The sequence below is a fragment of the Malaclemys terrapin genome, chromosome 10, assembly GCF_027887155.1.
Source record: "Malaclemys terrapin pileata isolate rMalTer1 chromosome 10, rMalTer1.hap1, whole genome shotgun sequence".
Classification (NCBI taxonomy): domain Eukaryota; kingdom Metazoa; phylum Chordata; order Testudines; family Emydidae; genus Malaclemys; species Malaclemys terrapin.
The window spans coordinates 10,384,720-10,408,821 of NC_071514.1; the positions used below are offsets into that span (position 1 = coordinate 10,384,720).

Here is a 24,102-nt window from a genome sequence, read left to right on the forward strand (position 1 = left end):
AAACTTATTGTGATAAGTAAACAAATCAATTGCCTATGGATTTATAGGACTACAAACTATAGAGAAGTAATGTGGTTTCTGAAAGACATTTATGACAGCCAAACAAGTTTCAGATATCAAATAATATTTTAATTTCTGAATACTTTCAATTTTCCTTGGAATATAACACACAAAGACTCGACCAAACAGTTCAGTTATTATAACTTTTACAGTATACAGAAATGTTGCACTTAAAAAAAAACCTTCAGTTTTTTTAAACACAAAACTGTAAACTCTAAGATACTGAATCAATCACGTTATCTATAAGTGCCAACAGTGTTATTTTGTCATGCTGATTTCAATGATATTTTTTTTAAAAAGGGAAAATATCAACAATTATTATAATACAAAGGGCTTGCAAATATACAAACAGATAGAGGAGTTTAATAACAATTCATGAAGAACTATGTGGAACCCAATCCAAATTACAAAAGTTCACTTTGTTTTTTTTTTTTTGTTTTTTTTTTTTGTTTTTGTTTTTAGTTTTTTGTTTTTGTTTTTTTTAATCAAAACCATAATGTGTCTTGGACACAATTCATTCTACCTACAATAAATCCCCACAGTTCATTTTCTGTCTGAAAATATCAAAAACCTAGTTTTTGGGGTAGTTAAGTGACATGTGGTTCATTCGGGTCTATATAATTATAGCTCTCTCTCTCAGCTTCAAGCTAAATTTTGGGTCACCACCTCTAAGTGCGCTTCCATCATTGTGTTGTTGAGGGGTTTTTTCCTTTTCTTTTCCTTTCTTCCTATGATACTTTCGTGGACTTAGTTTTAATTCTTTCAGAACATATATTTTAAGGATACACATTTTTTTAAAGAAGCCAAGATTATATCAAAAATTATTATAGAACCACAGAATAAACTGGTTTGAAACCAGAAAAATACAAAAAAGAACAACTATAGGTACATAGACACATAGGACAATTAATAATTTGGAAAAAAAAGACTTACTTTTTTCCATTGCTAATTTTCTCCAAATTTCTTTTAAAAGCACTTTCAGCGAGATATTTTTCTTTAAAAAGTTTACCCCATAAAAGAAAAAAAAAAAAGAAAAGAAAAAAGAAAAACCCACCCTAATGTATTTCCTTCCTTCTTTCTTTTTTTCTTTTACTTTTCTTTTCCCTTTATTTTTTAAACAAAAGAAATGATAAGTAGCAAGTTTTTTTCTCTTAATGACACGGGAGTTTTTAATGCATTCTGTAAAAGTTCATTTGAGAGTCTTTTTTTTTTTAATTCACAGTCCATTATTTTTTTTCCTGTCTTCTTTTAGCAAACTTGTAACATCCTTTTACATCCTTAGCAGAAGGAAATATAAGCAACCACCAGAACCCAAATGTCATTTGCTTTCCTTTCCCTCTCTTTCATCTCCCTTCTCAATATATATATTTTAATTTTTTCTCCAATATTTTATTGAATGGACATATAAGGCCAGTTAAAACTGCTGCCAGACAGTAACATATCCCTGATTAGGGTTTCTATTGGGGTTTTACCTACCAAACGGACGAAAAACAATTGCTCTATGACAGAAGATGAGACAGTGCGCAGTGAGGGAAGACGTAGTAATAACTTCCCGAATCGCGTTGGTTGGTTGGGGTACTGGCTCCTAACATATTCTTCCAAAGCACACTGTGACTTCTCCTGTAAACTTTCAACATGGGCTACATCAGAGAGACCACAGGCATCTAGAAGAAAGTTAAAAAAAGACAGAAAGAAAGAAAACAATCAGTTTAAAGAAGATTGTTTTAAAAAACTGGTAAAATTAGGCGTAGATAGTGGTTGATCATGTCGCTCTCAGAGCTAAGCATGTTTTTAGCAAAAAGTGAATATATATATATATATATATATATATTCCACCCTTCGGAAGGGTCTACTCTAGAATCAAACCCAGCTTCAAGATCTAAGGGTTTAATTGCACTACTGACCCAGGCGTTAATACTGAGATGCTGGGAAAGTGTCATTTTATTATTAATTATTATTATTATTATTTGCAAAGGTTGAAAAGCATGCGGGGGAGAAGCCACTATTTTTCCCACTCGGAAAATAATTGTGAAGAGTCTCATCATATGGCTAGAAGGAATAATAATAATAATAATTATTAATAATAATTAATAATAAAACTGGCCCAGCAAAGAATAATGGCGCCCCGGTTCCAGCAATAGATTCTCCCCCAAAGAAGACAACGCGTTTTTCTTCAGTCTTTGAAACTGATTTAAGTGGCCCTTTAAAACTGATCTTGTCAGTTTAGCCTATTCAGAGGCAGCCATGCAAACTGTGATCTCTCTGTTCATTTGAGCTGTCTCTCTCTCCCCCCCCCCCCCACTTCTTTTTCTTTTTCTCACTTTTTCTTTTTTTTTTTCTTTTAAACCCAAATCCTCTACAAGACGAAAACTCCCTGATATGGTCTGGACATTTTTCTGATACGCTAAAATACAATCAGTTCCCTTTAAATCAGAGACGTCTGTACTGAAAGAGCACAGGTTGTGACCTGACCTCTCTGTGGCTTCTTAGGCTAACACATGCATATTCTGTGAGTCATTAGGACCCAGATTTTAAATAAAGAAAAAAAAAAGGGGGGGGGGATAAAAAAGCAAACATCATATGCATCTATGTGTGTGTGTTTTACATCATTGAGCGTTATTGGGGCGCCTGAGAAGCCGCATGCATAACCTTATATTTGCATGTGTGTATTTCCACAAAATCAGATAACAGAAACCTTTATCTAGTTGGGAGGCAATTTGCATGCCAGGCCTCACATTTTGCAAATAGTAATAAATTTAACAGTTACGACAGTGTCGGACGATTGTTTTCTTGAAAGGCTAAAAAGGTGCTCTTTAGAAATCCAGGATTTGAAATAAACTCATCAGGGTTGTGTTGGGGAGTGTGTGTGCTGGGGGTGGGGGAAAATCCTAGATGAAAATTTGAGCGAGGGATAAAATGCATCCTTGACAAATGACAGGGAAATAAAATAAGCATCCCACAAACAAACGGTAGATTCTGCTTTTCCTAGGGCTAGATGCTCCCTGCTAATTGATCACCTTAGGACTTTACCACGAGTAATTTGAAAAAAAAAAAAATTTTACGTGTAAAGCAATAATATATAAAAGGAAGTTTAGGTCACGACCCAGAACCTGGACAAAGTCCAGAAAATGACTTGGTTCCCCAGACCCCCTTTAACACAACAAGGAATGGATTGTGAGTCCTCCTCCCCCCACTCCACATAAACTACATTTTTTTTTCTGTTTCCTGATATCAGGCTTTAAAAAACTCCGATGAGTAATTATTTTACAAGTCCTGCTTCCATTCATATGTTTATCACGTGGCCACTTTCCCAAGCTTTCAAATTAGTTACAAAAGAAATCATTTAAGAAAACAAAACCACCTTAATCCAAAACTTCTAGAGGTCCAATACAGTGTGTCACCGGATGCCGCCTTAAAGTTAGCAGCCTCGACAAACGCAGTGCACAAATTAGAAAGCATATATTTAAATATATATATATATACATATATATATATACATATATATATAGCCTCCAGAGTTAAAATCAAGTCTATTACTCACACAGGTTAGACTACGGTGCAAGTTAATTAGATTTCACAATGCATTCAATTATTGTTTTATAACTCATATACTATTTATATGCTGAAAAAGTTGGCACGTATTTTCTACTTTTAATTATCTAAGAAACACCTTACTGCTTTGATTATTTCCTTCCAGAGAGAGGCATAGCTGTGTAACCATCGAATTAAATTTTTAAGCCCCAGCTAAGAATCCTCTCCTGTTACTTTTCATATTATTACTATGTATGTACTGGAGAATTATCTTTTACAAACCGCTACTTACTTTGGACCCTACAACTCCTGCTGGGTCTAACTGCAAACTTTCCCCCTTAGATCAAATGATACAGAACTGCTCATTGCCACATTCTCTTTAATTCAGAGACAGCTCTTTGGGAAATCTGATTTATTTTATTTTATGGGATAGAAACGAATGTATTTTAAATTCAGCTTTGCATGCTTAACTTTTTTTTAATTCACTTTTTAATCTCGCAGGACTGCTGTTGTTGTTGTTGTTTCGCGGTTGCCCATAAAATGATCCTTCTTTTTTTCAAGTGGTTTCAGGGATGGGAAGCCTTGCATTTAACAACATCAGACAGCTTGTGCTGCTGTTCGGATTGGTGTCGTTAAATGCCAGAGCTATACGGTTAAATCAAATATTTTCACTAGGGAAGGCAGAGGCTCACATGTCTTATTGGTGCTCAAAGGTCCCCCCCTCCGCCCCCGATCATTGTTAAAACTATTTGAAGGCTCCCTGTAAGGGTGCTTATAGGCCAGGCCTTCCTTGGAGAAACACATCCCATTTTTCTAAAAGGACACATGTAGCAATGATTCTAGTGGGGTTTCCAGCTTCTCACACTTTGCCAGAGTGAACCGATTTCAAAGGGGCGGCTGGGGAGGGGAAGGGAAGGGATGGGAGGAGGGAAGAGTGCAAATAAATGCTGCCTACCTGAGGTGAAGAGGACTATGGCCTTTAAACAGCTATATTCTGCAGAGTCGACATGCAATGCTTTCAGTTTTTCTACTTGCTCTTGGAAGATTCGTATGTGGTCCATAAAGGCGACCACTCGGTCAGCAGACATCGGCGAAGCGTGGAGGCCAGCAGCGGCCAGGAGAGGAGCTACGTGGAGGGGCATGGAGCATTGGGCAGCGTTGAGCACAAATAACTCGCTCCAGGTCAGCCTGAGGAGGGCCACCTGGTCTGTGATCTGGAGGTCTGGGAAGAAGGGGATATTCCTGGCCCACTCCACCGCACTGAAGAGCATCCTGGCTGCCAGTTCACAAATGTTCTCGATGCCCATGATGTTGTTGGGTTGCATGCATTGACTGCCAAAGCGGGAGGTTGGGTAAGGTTCTGCTCGCAGAAGAAGGGAGATATATCCGGATAGGTAGGAATGGCAGTTGAGAGGGTCCCCATTTGTCAAGGCGAACTGACCATGAGTTGGCTGTGTGGGTGGCATTCTGCCCCTCTGGACGGCTGCAGTAAATAAAGAAGAAACTACAGCAATTAATACCTGAATTGCTACGATCCTTTTCCAATCAAGTTCTGCTTTGTTTGTGACCCTGGGTAAAGGCATCTTCGGGGGGACATGCATTTCCCGGACAGAGTTCAGCCTGGGTCTGGTTTAGGGCTCTGCAGTTCCTGATTAAAGTAAAAGCAGCAATAAAAGCTAAACAAGGCTCTGTACATGCCTCAAGGCTGCTGCTCTGAACTGCTTTAAGGACACTACGGATCCTCAGTTCCTAAACACACAAGAATTCACCCCCCCTGCCCCCTCATATGTACCGAACGTCTGTGTGTATGTGTGTGTGTGTGTGTGTGTGGAGGGGGGGGGAATTCCTCTTCATTACAGCTGATATTGCTTATTGATTTAGGGCTGCAGGGCGGGGAGGGTGCAGACACCTTTCAAAACACAAAGTGCTCGTCCCAGACAGCATTTATTGACTATTCAACAATCCTTTAAAAAGGTAAAATCCCCCTGCAACAGAGACGGGTAGATACAGCCATGCGACGGGCGCGGGTTATTATTTAAAAGCACCTTTATCAGCTGCTCGTGGAAAGTGGGCCTTTCATTTTGTTCATAAATTTACATGGTGACAGCGAGAGAAAAGGAGAGGGAAAGGGAATAATAGCCAGAGATGGAGAAAGAAGGGAGAGTGGCTGAAATGTGCGGGGCTTCGATTTGTTATTTAGCAGATAACAAGGTTAGTGACTCTTGCAGACACACAAAGACAAGCCTGGCAGTCCAAAGCCCCCCTAACCCTTAACCTACATAGCAGCGTCCAGACACAGAACACGCCATTGCAAAACTGGAGGCTCAGATTTCTCGTCTAATTTTATATCACAAAGACTCGATTTGCACGGATCAAAAGCCCCTCAGCTACTTCTTTCTTTCTTCCATCTCCTGTCCCTTTTACCACATTCTCGCTGTCTCGCCTGGGGGGTGGGGGAGAGCATTACAATACTAAAAAGACGGGTTTATTTTTAAAAATCAGACTGAGAATCCATAGTGGAATGCAGAAGAACCCTGCAGTAATGCGAGTTACATTGCTACAGTAATTCGAACCTCCTGTGTAAGGGTGGGTGATGGGGGTAGGTATTCATCTATCTATCTATAAATTCACACACGCACGATTTGGGGGTAATGCTGAACATGCAGGAGGAAACATTAAAAAAGTAACCACGCCTCAGAATAATCATCTCCCTCCTTAAACAGCTGAACCTAAAATAGCCACTTCCAATGAACCTCCATCAGCCAAATCCCACACATCAATGAGGAGGGCAGGAGAAAGCAGGCAAGTCCCCCTCCCCTCAACATCTCTTTCTGAATTAAGGGAAAGTTTATCTCACTCGCTGTTTATTGTTGATTTGGCTTTTTTTTTTCCCTTAAAAAAAAAAACTAATTTGTTTGAAGGGGAGAAAAGAAAACCAGAAAAGCAAAATGCAGTGACTGAAAATTGGAAAACAAATGAAATCCCAATACCTTCCCGTCTCATGCCAACTTTGAGGCATTTTTTGAGCCGGCAGTACTGACACTGATTGCGGTGGTGTTGGTCAATGGGACAGTTCCTGTTGGCACGACACGTATAGCTCAGGTTCCGTCTAACACTCCGCTTGAAGAAACTCTTGCAACCCTCGCAGGTAAATTGGCCATAATGTTTGCCACTAGACTTGTCCCCACAAACCACACATTCAATGTGCTGCTGCTGTTGCTGCTTGTCTCCTCCTTGGCTCTGCTGGCTTGGCTGGTTGGTCTGGGCTGGAGTGCTGGGGGGCCCTCCTTGTCCCGGGGTTTGTGGTGTGTGAGGGGCCCCAGCTGGTGGTCCTTGCACTGGAGGGGGTTGAGCAGGTTGAGTTCCCTGAGCTCCGGGTACATCGTCCTGGGGGTCTCGCCACGCACCAACTACCATTGCCATATCTATTGGACACCGTTTCCAAACTTCCTGTTCCCCCTTTATTTTTAAAGTTTGTTTGCTTTGCTTTCAGATCAGCTTTGCAGCAGTTTTTTTCTCTCTCTTTTTTTCCCCTTAAAAAAGGAGAAAAGGGGGGGTGGGGGGGCAGAAAAAAATGCCAGCGAAGGCGGAGGACGAGGGGTGTTGGGGGGGGGCAGATTGCGAGTCGATTGTCTGGCTTAAAGACAGAAAAGTAAGGGGGTGGTAGGGGTAGGGGGGGAGAGAGAGAGAGAGGAAAAAATCTCTTCAAAGATCTCCCTCTCTCTCTCTCTTAAAGCTGATCTGCTGCAGAGGAGTTGAAGGAGGAGAGGCGAGTGTCGGGGGGCCAGGTCCAGGGAAGCTCACAATCAGCCATTCAGGAAAGCCATCAAAATAAGAATGGAGAAAAGGTTAAAGATTACACACAAGGCTTGCAAAGACAAAAAAAAAAAAATTGCCCCACTAAAAAGACTTTTCTCGGCGCAGAAAGCGGAGGGGTTCGCTGTAGTTTTTTGAAGTCCAGGTTGTGGAAACATCAACCGAGATCGGCTTCGCTTTTTTTCCCCTCTTTCTTTCCGCTGCTTCTTCCTCTCTCTCTCTTTTTTTTTCTTTTCTTTATTTTGCTGCTGCTTCTCCTCCTGCTGCCGCCGCTGTTGCTGCTGCTGCTGCTCGCTGCCTTGTGCCGCGTCTCCTTCTTTGCAACTGGGGCTCTTAGCGCAGTTGGTTCACACAACACATGGGGTGGAGGGGGGGGGGAGGGAGGGGGAAGGGGGAGGTGAAGGGAAAGAGTCAACTCTCCAGCTTAGAGCTCAGCCAGTGATAATGATAAAAGAGGAGAGCAGGAGGAGGAAGAGGAGGAGGGAAAGACGGATCACAACCTAGAACACAGCATCATTCTTCATGCAAAAAAAAAAAAAAAAAAAGCAAGACGAGAAGAGACACGGGAGGGACAATCACCCCCCCCCCCCGACCACCAAAAAAAAAAAAAAAAAAAAAAAAAAAGCAAAAGCAAAAGAACTGAGAATCAAAGTGATCAAATATGCTAAGAAGGGGGGTTAGGAAGTGAATGCGATTGATAGGAGCGGGGCTGGCAGAGTGGTGAGTGCTTTCTCTGCGATCAGCTCACTGAGCTCTCTATATAGTGAACTTTGACACGACTGCTGCAACTTAGCACACGTTACCATGGCGACCGCTCGCCTTATAAGGCAACAGACTGTGTTTGACTGGTCCAAAGCTCCCGGACCTCCCCTCGCCTCTCATTGGACCGCTCAGCCTTGTGCTGGCTGGCATGGCTGCCAAAGCAGGCTGCCCGGTCCTAAAGGGAGAGCGGTTCTCGGACAGCTTAGAACGGAGGTGGGGGATGATTTTTTTTTTTTAAATATGATCGTTATTATTATATCTTTGCACTTTCCCTTTGCCTGAGTTGCAGGGTCTTTCAAAAGACTGGGGGGAAATAAGGCTGGAGACCCAGATAAATATCCATGGCAAAGTGAGACTGAAATAGGCTTTGTAGATCTCAGACTTTATTAACTCTTTGATCAGGCACGAGAAAAAAAAAATCTGATCTTATCATCACCTGTAAGCCAGAGAGTTACATTACATGTTCCTGTCCCCTATTGTGGTGATAATGTCATAAAATAAATTCCTAATGGATTTTTTTCGGGGGGCGGGGGGTGGGTGGGTAAAAATAACAACTTCTGGGTTAAATAAGGTGATCGGATGCAATTCTTATAAATCAAAAATTGGGGAAGGAGTGCTTTCAGAATTGATATTCTTCAGTGACTACCTTCTCCTTTTTAGGGTTAAAGTTTCGCAGGTATGTAGATTTAACTTTTTAATTGCTCAATCCGCGAAGAGGATGCTGACAAAAAGATAACTGTGTCATTCAGATGCTGCAGTTAAAAGACATTATCATGAACCTTATTCAACATCATTAAAAAACCCCTCTAAAATGGAGTTAGCTGTAAACTATAATTTCAGTATATGCAACCCTAGCTAATTATTGTCAATGATTATTTGCAAAGGTAGAGATACCTGTATTCATACCATACACATTAGTGAAATGTCTGTGTGTATGCTACATATATATTAGATATACATCTATCAATATATATAGACAGAGACATCAGTGAATATGGTACTTGATCACAGAATAGTTGAGTATAGACTTCATTGTTTCTTGACTGCGCTGGCATTTCAAGAACCATTCTTTTCATCAAACACCCAAACATAAATTGGAAATAATTAGCATACAAATACACACCACACATGTCTGAATATCTATATATCTGAACACATACCCACACATTTATTCTGAGTTGCATAGTGTTTACAGCAATAGCAATGATTTAATCAAGTACAGCATATCCTACATTCATTGAGTATGTTGGAAAAATTCAGTGCTGTTTTCCAGAATATGAATTTCTTTTCTTTGACCAGAAACCCAGGCGGGTTGGTCATAACGCAATGCATTTCTAGCTATTCAACTTTATTCTTTTTGTTTTAGGCTAAGCAGAAATTCACGGATAACATACAGGGATGCGGTAGCATTGTGACTCGGTAGCACAATCCCTGTACTATATATGGAGCAACTCTAAATAGGTAACCGATCTAAGTACACAGGGACAATTGTTTATATCCTATTGAACCTGGGTACTAAACACCATAACGGAGATAGTTAGTTTATTTCCCATTGAATAGCTGCAGCAAGCACCAGAACAGGCAAACGCATGGATAGCTAGCAATTAATTTTAAAATACATAGATAAATGGACAGGCAGACAGTTACTTCTATACAAATATACACATACATATAGACACAAGTCTGAGATAGGGACTTATACACATATAGTCAAACTAAGTAGAAACATGGGGACCCAGATGCACACAAACTATATACAGGATTCATTGCTGCAGCTTTCCCCCTCCACACACACTTTTTCATGTTGCCACATGCACACCCCTTCTGCCGCAGAAATAATATATGTCTCTAAAGCCGCAGGTGCTGAGATGATTGGAAAGTTGTAAAAAGCACCTAGATTTGACACTGTCCTGTTTATAAACCTGGAATATAATAAGATTCCACCAACAAAGATGCGCGCCTGGTCAATTTCAAAGGCAGGCTGTAGAATTCCAATTGATCATGATGTAGCAATATAAACCCTTAACTTAAATAGTGATCGAGGGGGAGATAGAAAGAAAGGGGTTGGGGGAAGGGACCTTTTACGGTTAAAATGTGGAGAGCTGCCTTATGATTTCCAAATAACTCAGACATTAGGGGTCACACATTTTAGTTGAGAATATAAAACATAGTTGTTGACTGTAGTTTATGTGGCATGTCTTGGAAAAGGTTTCCTCTCTCAAATCTTATAAAGTGTACAGGGATAATTCATCATCTAAAAACATGAACATCTTAACAAATGCAGAAAGAGCGTTTATTTTTTTTAACAGCGTCCACATTATGAATAGTTTGAATATGTGATCTACCTATATATTCTTAACAGCTCCAGTATATTCGGATTACTCAAACCATAATGAAGAATGCCCCAGCTTAACTATTTGCTCTTCGAGGGATACAACAATACAACTGTCTATTAGGTGGTTTCCTATTTATTTGAAAACACCTCTGCGATATAGGCTGATGTAGAATAGATGAATATAATGATGAACTACAGCTAATTTTGCTGGATAATATTTGAAAAATGAGCGTATCGCTGATAGATGAAGATTCTAAAATGTCCTTATGGGAGCTGAGTCACAACAGAACAGTCATATTTGGAAAGTAGGATTGTATTATTAATTATTACTGATTATTATTATTATTATTTACAAAAAGAATAAATCCCTCCTGCCATTTTACTGCAGATGTAAATGTATTTTAATGAGCGGGGGGCGGAAAGCTTTATTTTATTAAAATAAAGTTTGGGATAGCGTCCGTGTAAATCTTTAGGAAAGAGGGGGAGATCTGTTTTTCTGGCAGAAACTTGCCTAATAGTCCTCTAATTCTGTATAGATTAAATCGCAATAGGAATACAGCATCGAACAAATACCGAGTTTCACTCTGAACTCAGTGGAAAGCAGTTACGTCTAACAGAATGCAATGAATTCCTCTTCTCCCTGAATGTAGTATGTGTGTGTTTTTCTCTTCCACCACACTGAAGTTCCATGAATAGGGAAAGTGGCTCCTATTGTGTGACTCTGAACTTCCAAGTCAATGCAATTTTTAACCACTGGCTTGTGGTACTTTGAAAATCACCAGGAGCTGTCAGAGTTGGGTCCTCTGAAAAATTTACAGTGCTAAATCAGAGCATATGCTGTGAGAGAGGGAAAAAAAATTGCTTAAGATTGGAGCAAGTACAGTATCTGTCTGCCCCCTAGTGTAAGTCTCTTATCTGCCTAAAATTCAACTTTAAAAGAAAAGGATCTCTTAAAGGGAAACGACTTTTGGCTCACGTATGCATACGAGAATGAAACTTCTGTGCATTTTAATCTGATTAATTCCTAAGGATTTAAAATTAATTGGCTTGGACACTCCTAGACGGACAGTTAGATTTCTGCATCAGGGTTTCTCCAAGCCCTGTGTTGAATAGGTATTTTTAAGCGGAGGGGGGGGGGGGGGGGACGGGACTGGTTTGTGATTTTTTTTTAAATGAGAAGCCATGCCTCTCATGCTTTTGTCAGAATAGAGCAGTTTTGCTGCTTAAAGTCAGATCTGCACCTTTTGCAATAAAGAAGGATAAATCTTTGCCTTAAAGCTGCAGACCAGCTGCCAACCGCACCTTCCGATGGTGAGTATATATTCCTGCTTCTTACCATTGTACTTGCTTAAACAGAAATTGTTCCTGGTGGGAGAAAGATGGGTTCTCAGCGCTACACATTCAACCTTTCTCAAAATAATAATAATAGTAATAATAATAATTAATAAAAAATGCTGCCAACTTCCCACGATTACAAAATTCCGTGCAGAATTCCTAGCACTAAAGTAGGAGACTTGGTTCCCCTGCATCCTTAATAATCAGTTACTATAACAAAGTAGAATTAGTCGGTTACTATAACAAAGTCCCCTTTCAGAAGGGCTATTCGTTCTTCACTCTTGTTTGAAATGACTTTGATGCACGTTTGTATATTAGCTTTTGAATCTGATTTGGGTCGTTTTGTTTATTTTTACTAAAGGACGTGATAACTGATGGTGCTGTAATTGCAGACACTGGGTCTCTTCCCTCTCCTCCCCCCACCCCTTCGAGCAACCCACGTAACCTTAGAAACGATAGTTTAATACGTAAGTTATCTAACAATTGTTTTTTAAAGAGAAACACAAGATCACAACACATTAAAAAAAAGAGTGAAAAAGAAGAAGAAACTATAAGTAAACATACCAAAACCATATTTGCCTTGTTCAAGGTCCCAAATCGCTTGCATCTTCTTTTTCTACCTCTCCTTTAGTTTGGCAGGTGAAACAAACAACCAAAAAAACCGCTGTTTGCCCCCCTGAAAAGATGTGCGTTGGGTAATTAAAGAGAATCGCCTTCTTGGTGTTTACCTAAGCGATTGTGCAAACTGATAAAAAAAAAGTAAATAAATAAATAAAAGAAAAAGAGGCTACAACCTTCGGGGGGTAGGGGGAGAGAAAGAAGCGAGTTGAAGGGAATAGATCTCCCCCAGCCTAAAGGGAAGTGCTTTCCGTGTGTTATTAGCGTTCAGCCTTGGGGGGGAAAAAACAACAACTGAACACTCACTCTAACTTTGCACAGACAGGGTTTGAGGGAGAGCTTTGTACATAGCTGCTTAGGAATGTGCGCCTCGCCTTTAAGAAGAAAAAAAAAATCCACCCAAACCCAAGGTAGGAGATGTCTTTGAGTGATCCTTGTCTCTCATCTCATTCCTTAGAAGGAAGAGCGTCTTGCTACACCTTGTTTGGAGCTGAAAAGACCCGAGACTTAAAAACCAAACCAAAACAAAGGGGAAAAAAATCCCCAAAACCCACAGCCCCCCTCGTCCATCCGGAAACAATATAGATAAATAAGAGTGAAATCTCCTAACTTAGTGAGTGTTGTGGTCGGATGTGTGCACCCGATTTCAAACCCGCCAAGAGAAAAACCGCAAACAACTGCAGGCGAGCGAGCAACACATGCACAGAAAGGGGATTGGGGCGGGGGGAGGACGAAGAGATAGTGTCCTGTTTAGGGTCGGTAGGGAACGCAAGCACATGCTAAAGCAAGCTGGAAAAGAGTCGGAGCTAACCGGGAATCCCTCTTTCTCTCTGCCCCTGAGATCCCAGCTAGAAGGAGTTACTCCACAATTTTTTTTTTCATTTTAAAATAAATAAGTCCATCCATAAAACCCGCTGGAATGATCATCGCTGTGCTAATTAACCCCCCTAGAAAGACATTTCCCCAGCCCGTCACAAACAGGGCAACTTTAGAAATGCAAAGCGCGGCTTGGGGGGTTTAATTTGTTCATTTTTTAAAATTTAAGGATCCTGTTGCGAACCTGCTATTACGCCCATCCCCGACCCACTAAAACAGTCCTTCCTCCTTTCCTAATGAACGAGACGCTAGCGCAGGGAGAGTTTGGGACAATTTGGAATACATTATGCTGCGATTGGCAGTCTGGTACAGTTTTAAACTTAATGGATTCCTGCTTCTTCCTTTTTGTTTTAAGAAAAGAATGAGGGGGGAGGGGGAGTAAAGGGGGAGGGGCACACACGGACCTTTTATTTTAGGAAGCTGTTATGGTAAGAAGTGTGTCAAACTTGACAAATGGAACAAACATTCTTCCACTCTTACTTGTCTTTGCCTTAAAACAGGAATTAAGTTAACCACAGTTCTGAATGTTAATTGCATGTTTACTGAGCTAATGAAAATTACAAATGGGTTTTAGCACCTCAAACAATGATGAAAAAACGATGAAGGCAACCATCATCACAGCCTGGGGGGGGGGGGGAAGGGGGAAGGGAGCGGGAAGGAATAAACGCACAATATTGACCAGAAGGGTAAATCTTTTAACTGATCATTAATACCCTAACTCTGGTCTACACAAGTTTCCACTCCTGTTAAGTCTGATCAGTACATGGGAGATGGAGACACAGTTCAGTTGAATGAATTTTTATTATTGCCATAGGGACATTCAGATTGCCCCCCCATGCTGTCCTCCCTCCTCCGCAAAATAAACCCCTTACGGGTGAGAATTCCTAAGGTGTGCTGACAAGCATATGATACATAGTAAAGTAATTTCCTCTCTTAGCCCACGCCTCCCCCTCCCCACACACTATCTTCCCCAAATGTTCCTTTTCTATCAATCCCAAAGCTGGGAGGGAGAGGGGCAGAGGAAGGGAGAATTAACCCTCCCCCCCGGTTTATCCTTGCAATCCAAGGAGGAAAGGATGACCTAATAATTCAGTTTTATGATAACAATTTTCATGCTTGAAAACAAACTGCCCAATGAAACCTAAAGGAAACAAGGAAGAGAGAGATAGATTGTGGACTATACCTTTAAGGATTCTCCCCCCCACCCCAAGGTGCTGTATGGAGGGGATTTAATTAAATCGGCTAAAGATGTTTTAAATCTAAAATAAAAAAATATTTCCAGGGAGACGTTTTCCCTCTGGTGTGCAGCTCAGCGTTTGAAAACTTTGGCCCAAGTTGTAGTGATAGCCGCAACTCTGCTCTCCCGGGGTCAGAGGTGAGGGCTATTTTAACCCTAAAAGCCTGCGAATGACCAAGGTTGAAACTAGGCTTGCAATACTAATAGCCATAATTACCTCCACTCATTCCAGGGGCATTCCTGCAGAAGAAATGTTAGACGCTGGGTAAGAATATCTTGGGGTTGATCATTTTTTTAAAAATAACAGCAATATCAAGGAATTTCTCAAAGTGCTCCATTTGCTTGTGGGATTGGAGCCTTCTTTTATTTTTTTTTTTGCAAGCATTCCCAAGGCGCTAGGTCTTTGTCTTAGAAGGAATGGAGTGTCTGAATGGTGTGAAAGGGACAGAGAGGGTCGCTTCAAATCGATTTTACTTGTCCTCTCTGTCTTTTCGGATCAACGCCCTTCAATGGACACATAGGTGCTCTTTCAACCAAAAACTTGTGCAACATTTTCTGCCTGTATTGGTGCTAAATACAATAAATGCTGGGCAGATTTTTTCTTCTTCTTTCCAAAGCAGAAAGCACCCTAATTAAATTGTTTTATATGGACAGTCAAGACAGACCAATTAAGTATGCATTAGTATAAAGATATATTCTGGAGATAATCGCTCTATACAAGATGTGTAAAGATTCTCCGGCAGAGAGGGTGTAACACCTTTCGATATGGATCCCCCCTCTCACCCCCAGTCGTCTCCTTTACCTGAATAAGGCACTGGATAAATTAGTTAAAAGCCATTAGGTAAAGTGGTTTATAAACAAAGTTAACAGGTGGATGTACTCGTTTGTATAGTAGAATATTTAATTGTAGTACACATACGTAATATACAGCTATATATTCATGTTATATATATTAATATATAACTCTATATTATATATGTGCAGTAGGTGTACTGCAATTATATATATATAAATGCAGGTAATATTCAGCTAATATAGAGACAGATGACTAAATACACACATATAATAAAATATATAGCTGTGTATAAAATATGGATCATATAAACACACATGCTAAATATAATACATGAATACGTATATATAATTATGTATTCATGTATTATATTTTATACACACGTGCATACACATACACCTATCTATACACCAGTATAAACACTGACACATATTACATACTGATTTAATCATTTACAATAGAAAATATTTCACATTCCAGGCACGGGCTTTCCCTGGGAAGAAATAAGAGATCAGAAGAAGCACTCATGAACTCCTCTTTCTGGCCATTTTAGTACCTTAGAGAAAGCTCTCTAACGTGGATAGTTATAGAAAAATAGGGTTTAAGATCTAGTCCGTTGTTAATTGTTTTAAAGGCAGTTTCCATATTCCAGCCTTCACTCATTTTAACCTATTAAAGGGGGTTGGGGGAACATAGCCTCAGATTGCTAGGAGAAGAAGCGTATGGATGGATGTGAAGTTCTTGAAGCACCTTGTATTCCCAGGCACTTCCGAACAAACACGCTGAGCATGACTTTGCTAGAGAGTGAAACCCTTATAGCAAGAGATCCTGATTCCTGCACAAGTGGGACTGAGGAAACAGACCCCCTCACCTACGTTCCCCCCTCACTCGACATTGCATTGTAAAGCGAGGAGAGAGAAAAAAGAGGGGGTACAGAATGGCAGATGGAGTGTGTCTGGTGGCTTGCTCGAGATTCATTTTACAGCTGCACTTTGAAAGGGTTTAGAACATCACAGGGAGATAGGAGATATGGTGATGCGTAGGTAGTTTAATGTCAAAGTAAACCGGTTGAGAACAGACAATTTAAAACCCTGTATTTCTCTCTTTACTGGGTACATTCGAGGACAAATCATAACATACTGTAGGAGAGGCAAAGACCTCATCTAAAGGAGCTCTCAGCAAGTCTCCTCCCGGACAAAAGTCCACCTCCTGTTGGGCTGGGTATTGATCAGGAGAGGAGCTGAAGATGTCACCACACTAAATATTTACTGATCACACACAAATAGCCGGGACTTGAACGATTTTCTCCTGTGAGGAGAGTAGAGAGAGAAGGGTAAATCATTTTATTAGTGTGTATAAAGCAAAGAGCACACTCTGGCTTGGAGTGTTTTAAGATGTGTCTTCAGCTGGATGAAAGGAGTTAGGGAAATCGATATCAAGTGATTAGGCGACCCAGTAGTGTCAAAGAGAGAGGCTGTGAATTTCATGGATTTGGTTATACCGGGATGGGGAAAAGAGAAAAAAGAAATCGGGAGATTAAAGGGAGGAATCCATTGTAGCAGAACCAATGAAAAAATAATACCTAATCAGCCCGAAGAACGTAAGAAGAAGAATAAAGACCCACATTTCTAAAATGATGCCATCAGCTAGGCAGTGGAATCAGGAACACCCATGAAATAGACGAATAGGAGGAGAAAAGAAATTCTATAAGGAACATACAATTAGGAGAAGGACATAAAAGTTTTCCCCACCCACATGTAAAGCAATGACTAAAACACTGAGAAAATGGTGACAAAAGACATACAGCGAGAATAAAAAGGAGAGGGCTGGAGTAAATGATGGTCAGATTTTGAGATCAAGTTGAAGGGACTTCAGTTCTCTATCTCCACCAGGCAGGAATGTCTTTAATAACAGCAGCTACAGGAAATTCATCTCTGTTGTGAGATTTTAAATCAAGTTTGTTTCCACCCCCTAAAATAAACGTGGTGAATAAAATAGATTTTAGTGTTTAACCACATCGTGTTATGCTGTAATAACAGCTCTTCTAGTATATAATCTACAGATTACTGCTTTTCTAAGGTAACCACAAATGGCATCAAAAGCAGTACTTCTGAAAAATGACAACATGATTAAACTCCGCTCTACACGTAGTATTTTAATTTGGATGGGGATTTTAATGCAGGATCTTCAATTTCAGCAGTTTTTAAAGGACTATTCAATTCTGTCTCAGGTATAAGTATCAATTTATGCGTGGTGGTAGGTTATATACAACTCTGCTTCAGACAGACGTGGTAAACAGCAAAGTATACAAAGCTAGAAATCGACAATGACTCTGCCAATCAACCTTAAGGTAGACTATTTAAAGAGCCCGGTGAATTTTTGCTTAGAATAAATGGTATTTTCGCGATATTAAAGGAACTAGCTGCAGCGTCTATCTTTTCTTTGGGGGGAAAACCCAAATAGGGTGTCACTGAATAGAACTAAGTCAATACGACCGAGGGAAAGTTTTAGAAGCCGCTCGAATGATGCTATTTTCTGAGAAGGATGAAGGGATCTTAAACTAGGAATCTAAGAGCAGGACTGATGGGAAAATGGCTTTTCACTTCTCCAAGTGCTAATTTTGCAAGCACTGAAGTTAGACACAGCTACAAATAGGCAACTGGTTACTAACATCAAAGAAGTGGCCGAGAATATGGCTTTTCATTTCTTTGTATGCCCTTAAACGAAACGCTACTTTCGCCCTAAATAAATGACTGCTGTTGTTATAGGTCTTGGGGAGTGGGATGGGAGAAAGGGGCGGGGGAGAGAGAGAGGGGTATATTAGATGAATTTCATGTAAGGCTATGGGGTTCATACTGCCCTGTTGGATCACTAATGCAACAGGAAACCCCAGGATAGACACAGCCTAATTAACAGTTTTCCATAGCTGAAGCGATTTTTAAGAATCCCAGTGGATTAGACCAATATGTTCAGGTGTGAGGCCAGGAGGGCCTATAACGCCTCCCACTATAATCTTATAACCTCTTTACCTAATTCCTTAGATTGCAGATAGGAAGAGCCTGACCCTCGAGGTCGTAAAGAGCTTGGTTTCATTAACCCTTCCCGCTCCAGCACAGAACCAAGGTTAACTACGCTAATCTAGAGGGTGTATGTGTGTGTGTGTGTGTGTGTGTGTGTGTGTGAGAGAGAGAGAGAGATGCTAGGGAAGAAAGGAGATTGCATTAGATGCAGTGTGGCTGCAAGGTTTAAGAACTCTGTTCCCTCCTATTCCTTTTTTCTCTAATACGAAGGAAAATGGAAATGGAAAGAGAACTGTCTTGCCTGCTTATGTATACATATATACATATGCTATACATACACATGCATAAAACTTATAAATATATGCACACTTTTGTAAAACAATATTTTTGATTGACTTCATTGCAGATTTTCTTTTCCACTACTTTTAAAATGTGGAGTAAATGAAAATATTCTAAAAATGTCAGATATTGCAAAAAGTATACTTACCAGCCCCCAAACCATCACTTTAGACTCCTCTCCACAGTCAAATTATAACTTTTAAAGAAGAAATTTAGAAATAATTCTCAAAATATATTTGCCTGCTAGCACACCTGGCTGATATTTTAATAGGTAGTTGCAGTGTATTGATTCAAGATGAATCATTGATGTTGAAAGTTAATAACTCTCAAATTATATCTACATGCCTATATATATATATATATACACACAGAATAACACTGTAGAAATTTGTATTTTTGCTTCACATTCTCTGTTCTTAAATCTTTTTAACATGATATTGAATTGTATCTTTGAATGCTATCAAACTACTTTTTAAGCAATTAAATTGTTTGCAGGTTTCTATGTATTTCACACAATATTTGTCATATACAAATCTTCACCTATACATTTGAATTGTTTGTTTGTTTGCTTGTTTTCTTTTTCCCAGTATGAAGATAGAAATATGTTAACTATTGAGGTAGGTGGCAACATTTTTGGTGAGTATGTTTAACTATGATCTCTGCGTACATTTATTTTATTTTCAAATTAACAAGATAACTGGAATAGCAAAGAATATGAATGATAACTGTAATATGTTCCGGTCTATTTAACAAGCTCTGATTTTAGAATATAACTATATTTTAATCCATCATTCTGCTAAACAAAAATAAAAAAATGTAACCGCCCCCCCAATAATAGTAATCATTACCTTCGATTTTTACTTGTCTTCCTTTCAACAGACCTAATAACGAAGACTTTCTAGTGGCTTGTGATTTTTAAGAGACAAGTCCAAAAATAATTAGCAGAATCTTAGGCAGTTGAAAGTATGAAATCATATACATTTTAAATATGCAGCTTTAAAAATAACATTCATATCAAATATAAAAAGGAAACCTGAGCTACATTAATTTTTATTTATAAAAATTCTAAGGTTTTTTTAGGGTTTTGGTTTTTTTTTTAAAGCAGAAACAGATTATTTAGGGAAGCAGCTACTACATTCTAGGGCCTGCATTAGGCATTACATAAATAGAAATACAGCTATCAGAAATATCCAATAAGCCTAGACAAGGACAGAAGATGTACACACATAAGCACAGCTGAACAACATAACATGAATTTAGGAGATTTTTTTATCAATTGCATATTTATAGCCTCTTAATTAAAACTCCCCCTCCTCTTAAAGACTGAAGCTTTCTTGGAAATATTTTGAATGCATATTTTAGACTGTGTTCTGAACTGAATTAAGATGAGCTATTTTACACAATAGTGAAATCCTTCTCTGTACTGAGTGTTTAAGAATCAACTGCCTATCAATCTAGGTATACATTTCTTCACATTTCCTCCCTTATTTTTGCAGACACTATTTAAAATGGTGCTCGTTTTGTATGAAAATATAATTACTATTTATAAGAAATTAATTAGTCATATAAAAAAAATCCTATGTGTTTGAGGTAAATTGGACGAGATTTTGTCATGCTAAAGAATTAAACTAAACTGAAAATATTAAAGCAAGGGGATACTAGCAAACAGTGAAAAATGGAAGGTGTGGCCTTTCGTGACAAGCTTGCCTTATATCTAGTGCCAGGAAGAACAAATTTTAAAAACTAGGACCAGTTTTAGGTTTTAATAGGAAACAATTACATACAACTTTATTTCCAGCTACAGTATTTAATTTGATCTAAGTATTGTCTGATAATGAAATAACCCTATTTTGGATTTTAAATATATTGGTGCTTATAAAAATGTTATGGTTTCAATCATATCCTAATCTTTGATATACTTAAGTATTCAACCTTCTTCGGACACAGACCAGGTAGCTGAAGCCAGTGGAGTTATTTCAGTCCCTATATTTACCCCTTTATATTATAGTATATTTTGTTACTAAATCTAAGACGTCTTGCTACAGAGAGGGAAAATAAATTCATAAATCGAGTGAGATCATTTTCAACACTAGCAATTTTTTGTTATGCCAAATACAGTTATTTACTTCAGCCATTCTTTACACTTATATTCAGCAAACATCTCTGAGAGTGACTTGCAAATGCCATTTTGGCACTTTTAAACCTTGTGAAGTTCTTCACCTAAAAATTAATCATTTTGACCGACACTGATCAGTTAACCTCTCCTATGTGTTTCAGATCCAGTTGTAGTGCTTCATAGGGAGATGAAATTGTCATCCCAAACAGTAGAATCTGAGAACTGGGTTGCTTTAGAATGAGAGGGGATTCTTTTTTTTAAAAACCCACCCATAATAGTATGGCATGTCATACACCAATAAAACAGTTTTGATAACATTGCTCATGGGCTTCTCTATTACATAAAGTTTTCTTAATAATAAACAAGAAACTTTATCCCAGCTAAATTAAAATAGGGCAGATGTTGGGTATGGTTCAGATTATCCAGCCTTTCACCTCTTTGCCTTTGGCACAAAGGTGTCTGACTTTGTCTTCATACTACGTCTGTTTCTAACTCTAAAGTATTATTCCTTCCCTAGCTTTCTACTTTTATTTTATGTTATTTTACTGTCTAAAATTCAAAGTATTAATTCAATAACAAACATTCTACTCTTTGGATGGCTAGACCCAGTTAGTGAGGATAAAAGTAATGGATCTGTCGCTTAAAAGAAAAGTAGGAGCGGTAGAAGCTGTTAGATAGCTCAGTTCTGGATTGGTGGTAGATAACGTTATATTATGATGATAGTGGCTTCAGTACAACTGGCTTCCAAGGCCTGAGACCTTTAAATTGTTCCCCTGCAGCATGTGTTCTAAAGGTTACAAATGCAAAAGGTCCCATCACTAGAGATATTTAAAACTAGATTAGACAAAGCCCGAAGAAATATAGTTTAGTAGACAATCCTGAACAGACAGGGGTGGGGACTAGATTATCAAACAAGCCTTTTCCATCAACTGTTTACAAATCATGACTATTAAATTTCAATGCCAGTACAATGTTCTGAAGAAAGGGTACCGTTTTGTCCATTTGAAATAACTAAGTTTAGGCTGATATAAGGCACAAATGGAGAGAGTTGCCAAAGTTGATGTTTGGTATAGTTTTGCATGTTAGAGTTTATAAAGGCTTGGCACTATATGAAAAACTCTCAGTGCTTTGCAGCTGATGATGACTTGACACTCAGCTTAGTAAACAACTGTTGAAGGTTAATCAGGATTCTTTTCTGAACTGGATATTTAGAAGCAGGAAAAGTGAAAGCTGTTTCTTCCCTGGCCCCCCTTCTCTTTTCCAAGGCATTGCTAACTTTTATGATTTTTTTCCTCCTCTTTTACTATCTGTCTTTGTGCCTCAGGGCCAGTGAAAGAACACTGCAGATTCTAGATTGCTTTCAGAGTTTGCCTTTGCTGATGATGGATTACCATGTCAATTTAAACGGCATAGGATTAATTTGTTTCAATGATTTCTCTTTAGGCTGAATGCCAGGCTTTTTTCTATCTCTCCCCTTGCTCTTCAGAATGATAATAATAATAAAACCTTTAAAACAAAACAAAACAAAAAAACCCTATCCATATCCCACTTTAAAGAGACAATAATAGAAATAGACAAGTTAGGTGTAATGTTGCAACAGAGTTATAGGTTTGAGTGTTTTTATCTCATTCTAAAAGGCTGAAGTATACAGTCAGTCACATTAAAATGAAATTGGATCCAACGTTTATTCAATAAATACTTGTCTTGTAGGTAATCCAGAGCAGAGTGCTTTTGACACATAAGGACTTAATTTGTCTTGGATAACAAGTTATTAATATGGCACATTTAAACTTGCCACCTACAATAAGGTCATTTAGATCTATAACATGACTCACAGGATGGTTTTAGAGAACTTCATAGAAGCGGGAAACAAAGTCTGAGACTCTGTCTTAGTTCTAGAATGCCGCTACACATTTATTCATTTTACTCATTGTTTGGCTCTTTTAAGGAGAAAGTTCACTACAAGATTTTTGTGGAAACTGAAGCAGCTACTTAGAGATCAATATGATACATCAAAATTAGGAAAGTATCTCCAGCTTTTCTTTTAAAACACAACTGAAATGTCCAGGTGGAGTAAGTTTTTTTAAATGAATAATCTTTAAAGCTATGCTGCCTCTGCTAACAAACTCATTGCAGGTTTGAAAGTGAAGCTAATGACATTCGGTTCTGAGGGGAAATTCACATACATTTTGCATATACTTTGTCCATGTGGTTTGCAAATTACTTTTCTTTTAATAACAAGCAAGGAAGAGTGAGCATAATCCACCCATAAATGTTATTGCTCTAATTTGACTGTGCAATGTTTGTTCATGTATTAGCTGTACATGTAAAGAGAGGTGTGCTATATGGTTGTGATCTGTACATAGCTGAGCACACACGGATGCTTTTGGGATTGTATAGATTTCAAAACCAAAGTGCTGTGCACTGAACTGTTTAAAAAATTGGTAACCTGGAAAAAGAATAAACTCAATTTCACTCCTTCCTTTCTCCAGGCCTAATAATGCCTGTAAGAGTTGCATTATGACAGACATATTTTGCCTTGTGGGCATGCTATACAGAAGACACGTTTTCAGCCAGTATCTCTAGTTCCACAGTAACTGTGAACTGTATTATGCTGTTTTAAAAGTTAAAGTTTTTGGTTGCTCTCAACATAGTATATTTTGTTTCTATAAGAAATAAAATCTCCGTTTAAGCTCTTTGTGGGAAAAAGGATATTACACATACGTTGAAAAATGCAGGCAAGAAAGGCTAATTGAATGAAAAGAGAGAATTAGGGTAAAAAATAGAGTGCAATCTAGTATCACATTTTCACTAGTGTAACCTGAAATGAAGGTGTCTCAAAGTCCCTAGTGATGCCAGAGTGTTTAGATGTTGGGCACAGATGGAGACACCTATTGAAATGTGTCTGAAGAAGATTAATAGGACTTGTCAGTGTTGGGAAAGCACTGCTTTGCTGTAAATTTCTACTAGCACAAGATGAATTACCGATGAATGCTCAGTTATCAACCCCATCACTATCATTCGACACTAAATCAAATTGAGCAGTTATCTACAATCAGAAAATTTCTTTTAAAAATAGGCATATACCTTTAGGCTGGAACTCTTTAATAAAAGCACCCCGTAAGACAATACTCTCTGTGTTTTGTGTGTCTCTTCACTAAAGGATATATTTTTAAGTTCTCACACAAAAGGCTTCTTTTAAATAATGAACTCCAAGTGCTGTGTAAAATTGGGCTTGTCAAATAACAGAAGAAGGTATTCATA

At 38.8% G+C, this 24,102-nt stretch overlaps 1 protein-coding gene and 1 long non-coding RNA gene across 12 annotated transcripts in view; one reads left to right on the forward strand and one right to left on the reverse strand.

Annotated features, from left to right (window-relative positions):
* Positions 1–107: 107 nt before the first annotated feature.
* NR2F2 (nuclear receptor subfamily 2 group F member 2) lies at positions 108–13,088 on the reverse strand. Of its 3 annotated transcripts, none has more exons than XM_054041249.1 (3): positions 12,404–13,088; positions 4,547–5,074; positions 108–1,724 (listed from the first exon to the last, which is right to left on the reverse strand). In XM_054041249.1, the coding sequence occupies exons 1-3, from the start codon at positions 12,444–12,446 to the stop codon at positions 1,450–1,452; spliced, it is 846 nt and encodes a 281-aa protein (XP_053897224.1). In that variant the 5' UTR covers positions 12,447–13,088; the 3' UTR covers positions 108–1,449. The 3 variants fall into 3 exon arrangements, with proteins under 3 accessions (XP_053897224.1, XP_053897223.1, XP_053897222.1); XM_054041248.1 differs by lacking the exon at positions 12,404–13,088 and adding an exon at positions 6,582–7,778; XM_054041247.1 differs by lacking the exon at positions 12,404–13,088 and adding an exon at positions 6,582–7,778 and having other exon boundaries at positions 4,547–5,095.
* LOC128844013 (uncharacterized) overlaps positions 11,668–24,102 on the forward strand; it is a 36,980-nt gene continuing 24,545 nt past the window's right edge. For 7 of the 9 annotated variants that reach the window (XR_008446416.1, XR_008446419.1, XR_008446414.1 and 4 more), the window contains exons 1-2: positions 11,668–11,815; positions 19,310–19,339. This is a non-coding gene — a long non-coding RNA (uncharacterized LOC128844013). Of the gene's footprint in view, positions 11,816–19,309; positions 19,359–24,102 lie in introns of all 9 variants that reach the window. The other 2 variants (XR_008446413.1, XR_008446417.1) reach the window with 1 other exon arrangement.

Coding starts and splice junctions, on each gene's coding strand:
- NR2F2 (XM_054041247.1), bottom strand. CDS start 7,014: ATGGCAATGGTAGTTGGTGCGTGGCGAGACCCCCAGGACGATGTACCC. Junction 5,096..6,581: donor AGTTGGCATGAGACGGGAAG/GTATTGGGATTT, acceptor TAATTGCTGTAG/TTTCTTCTTTATTTACTGCA. Junction 1,725..4,546: donor CATAGTCCTCTTCACCTCAG/GTAGGCAGCATT, acceptor ACTTTCTTCTAG/ATGCCTGTGGTCTCTCTGAT.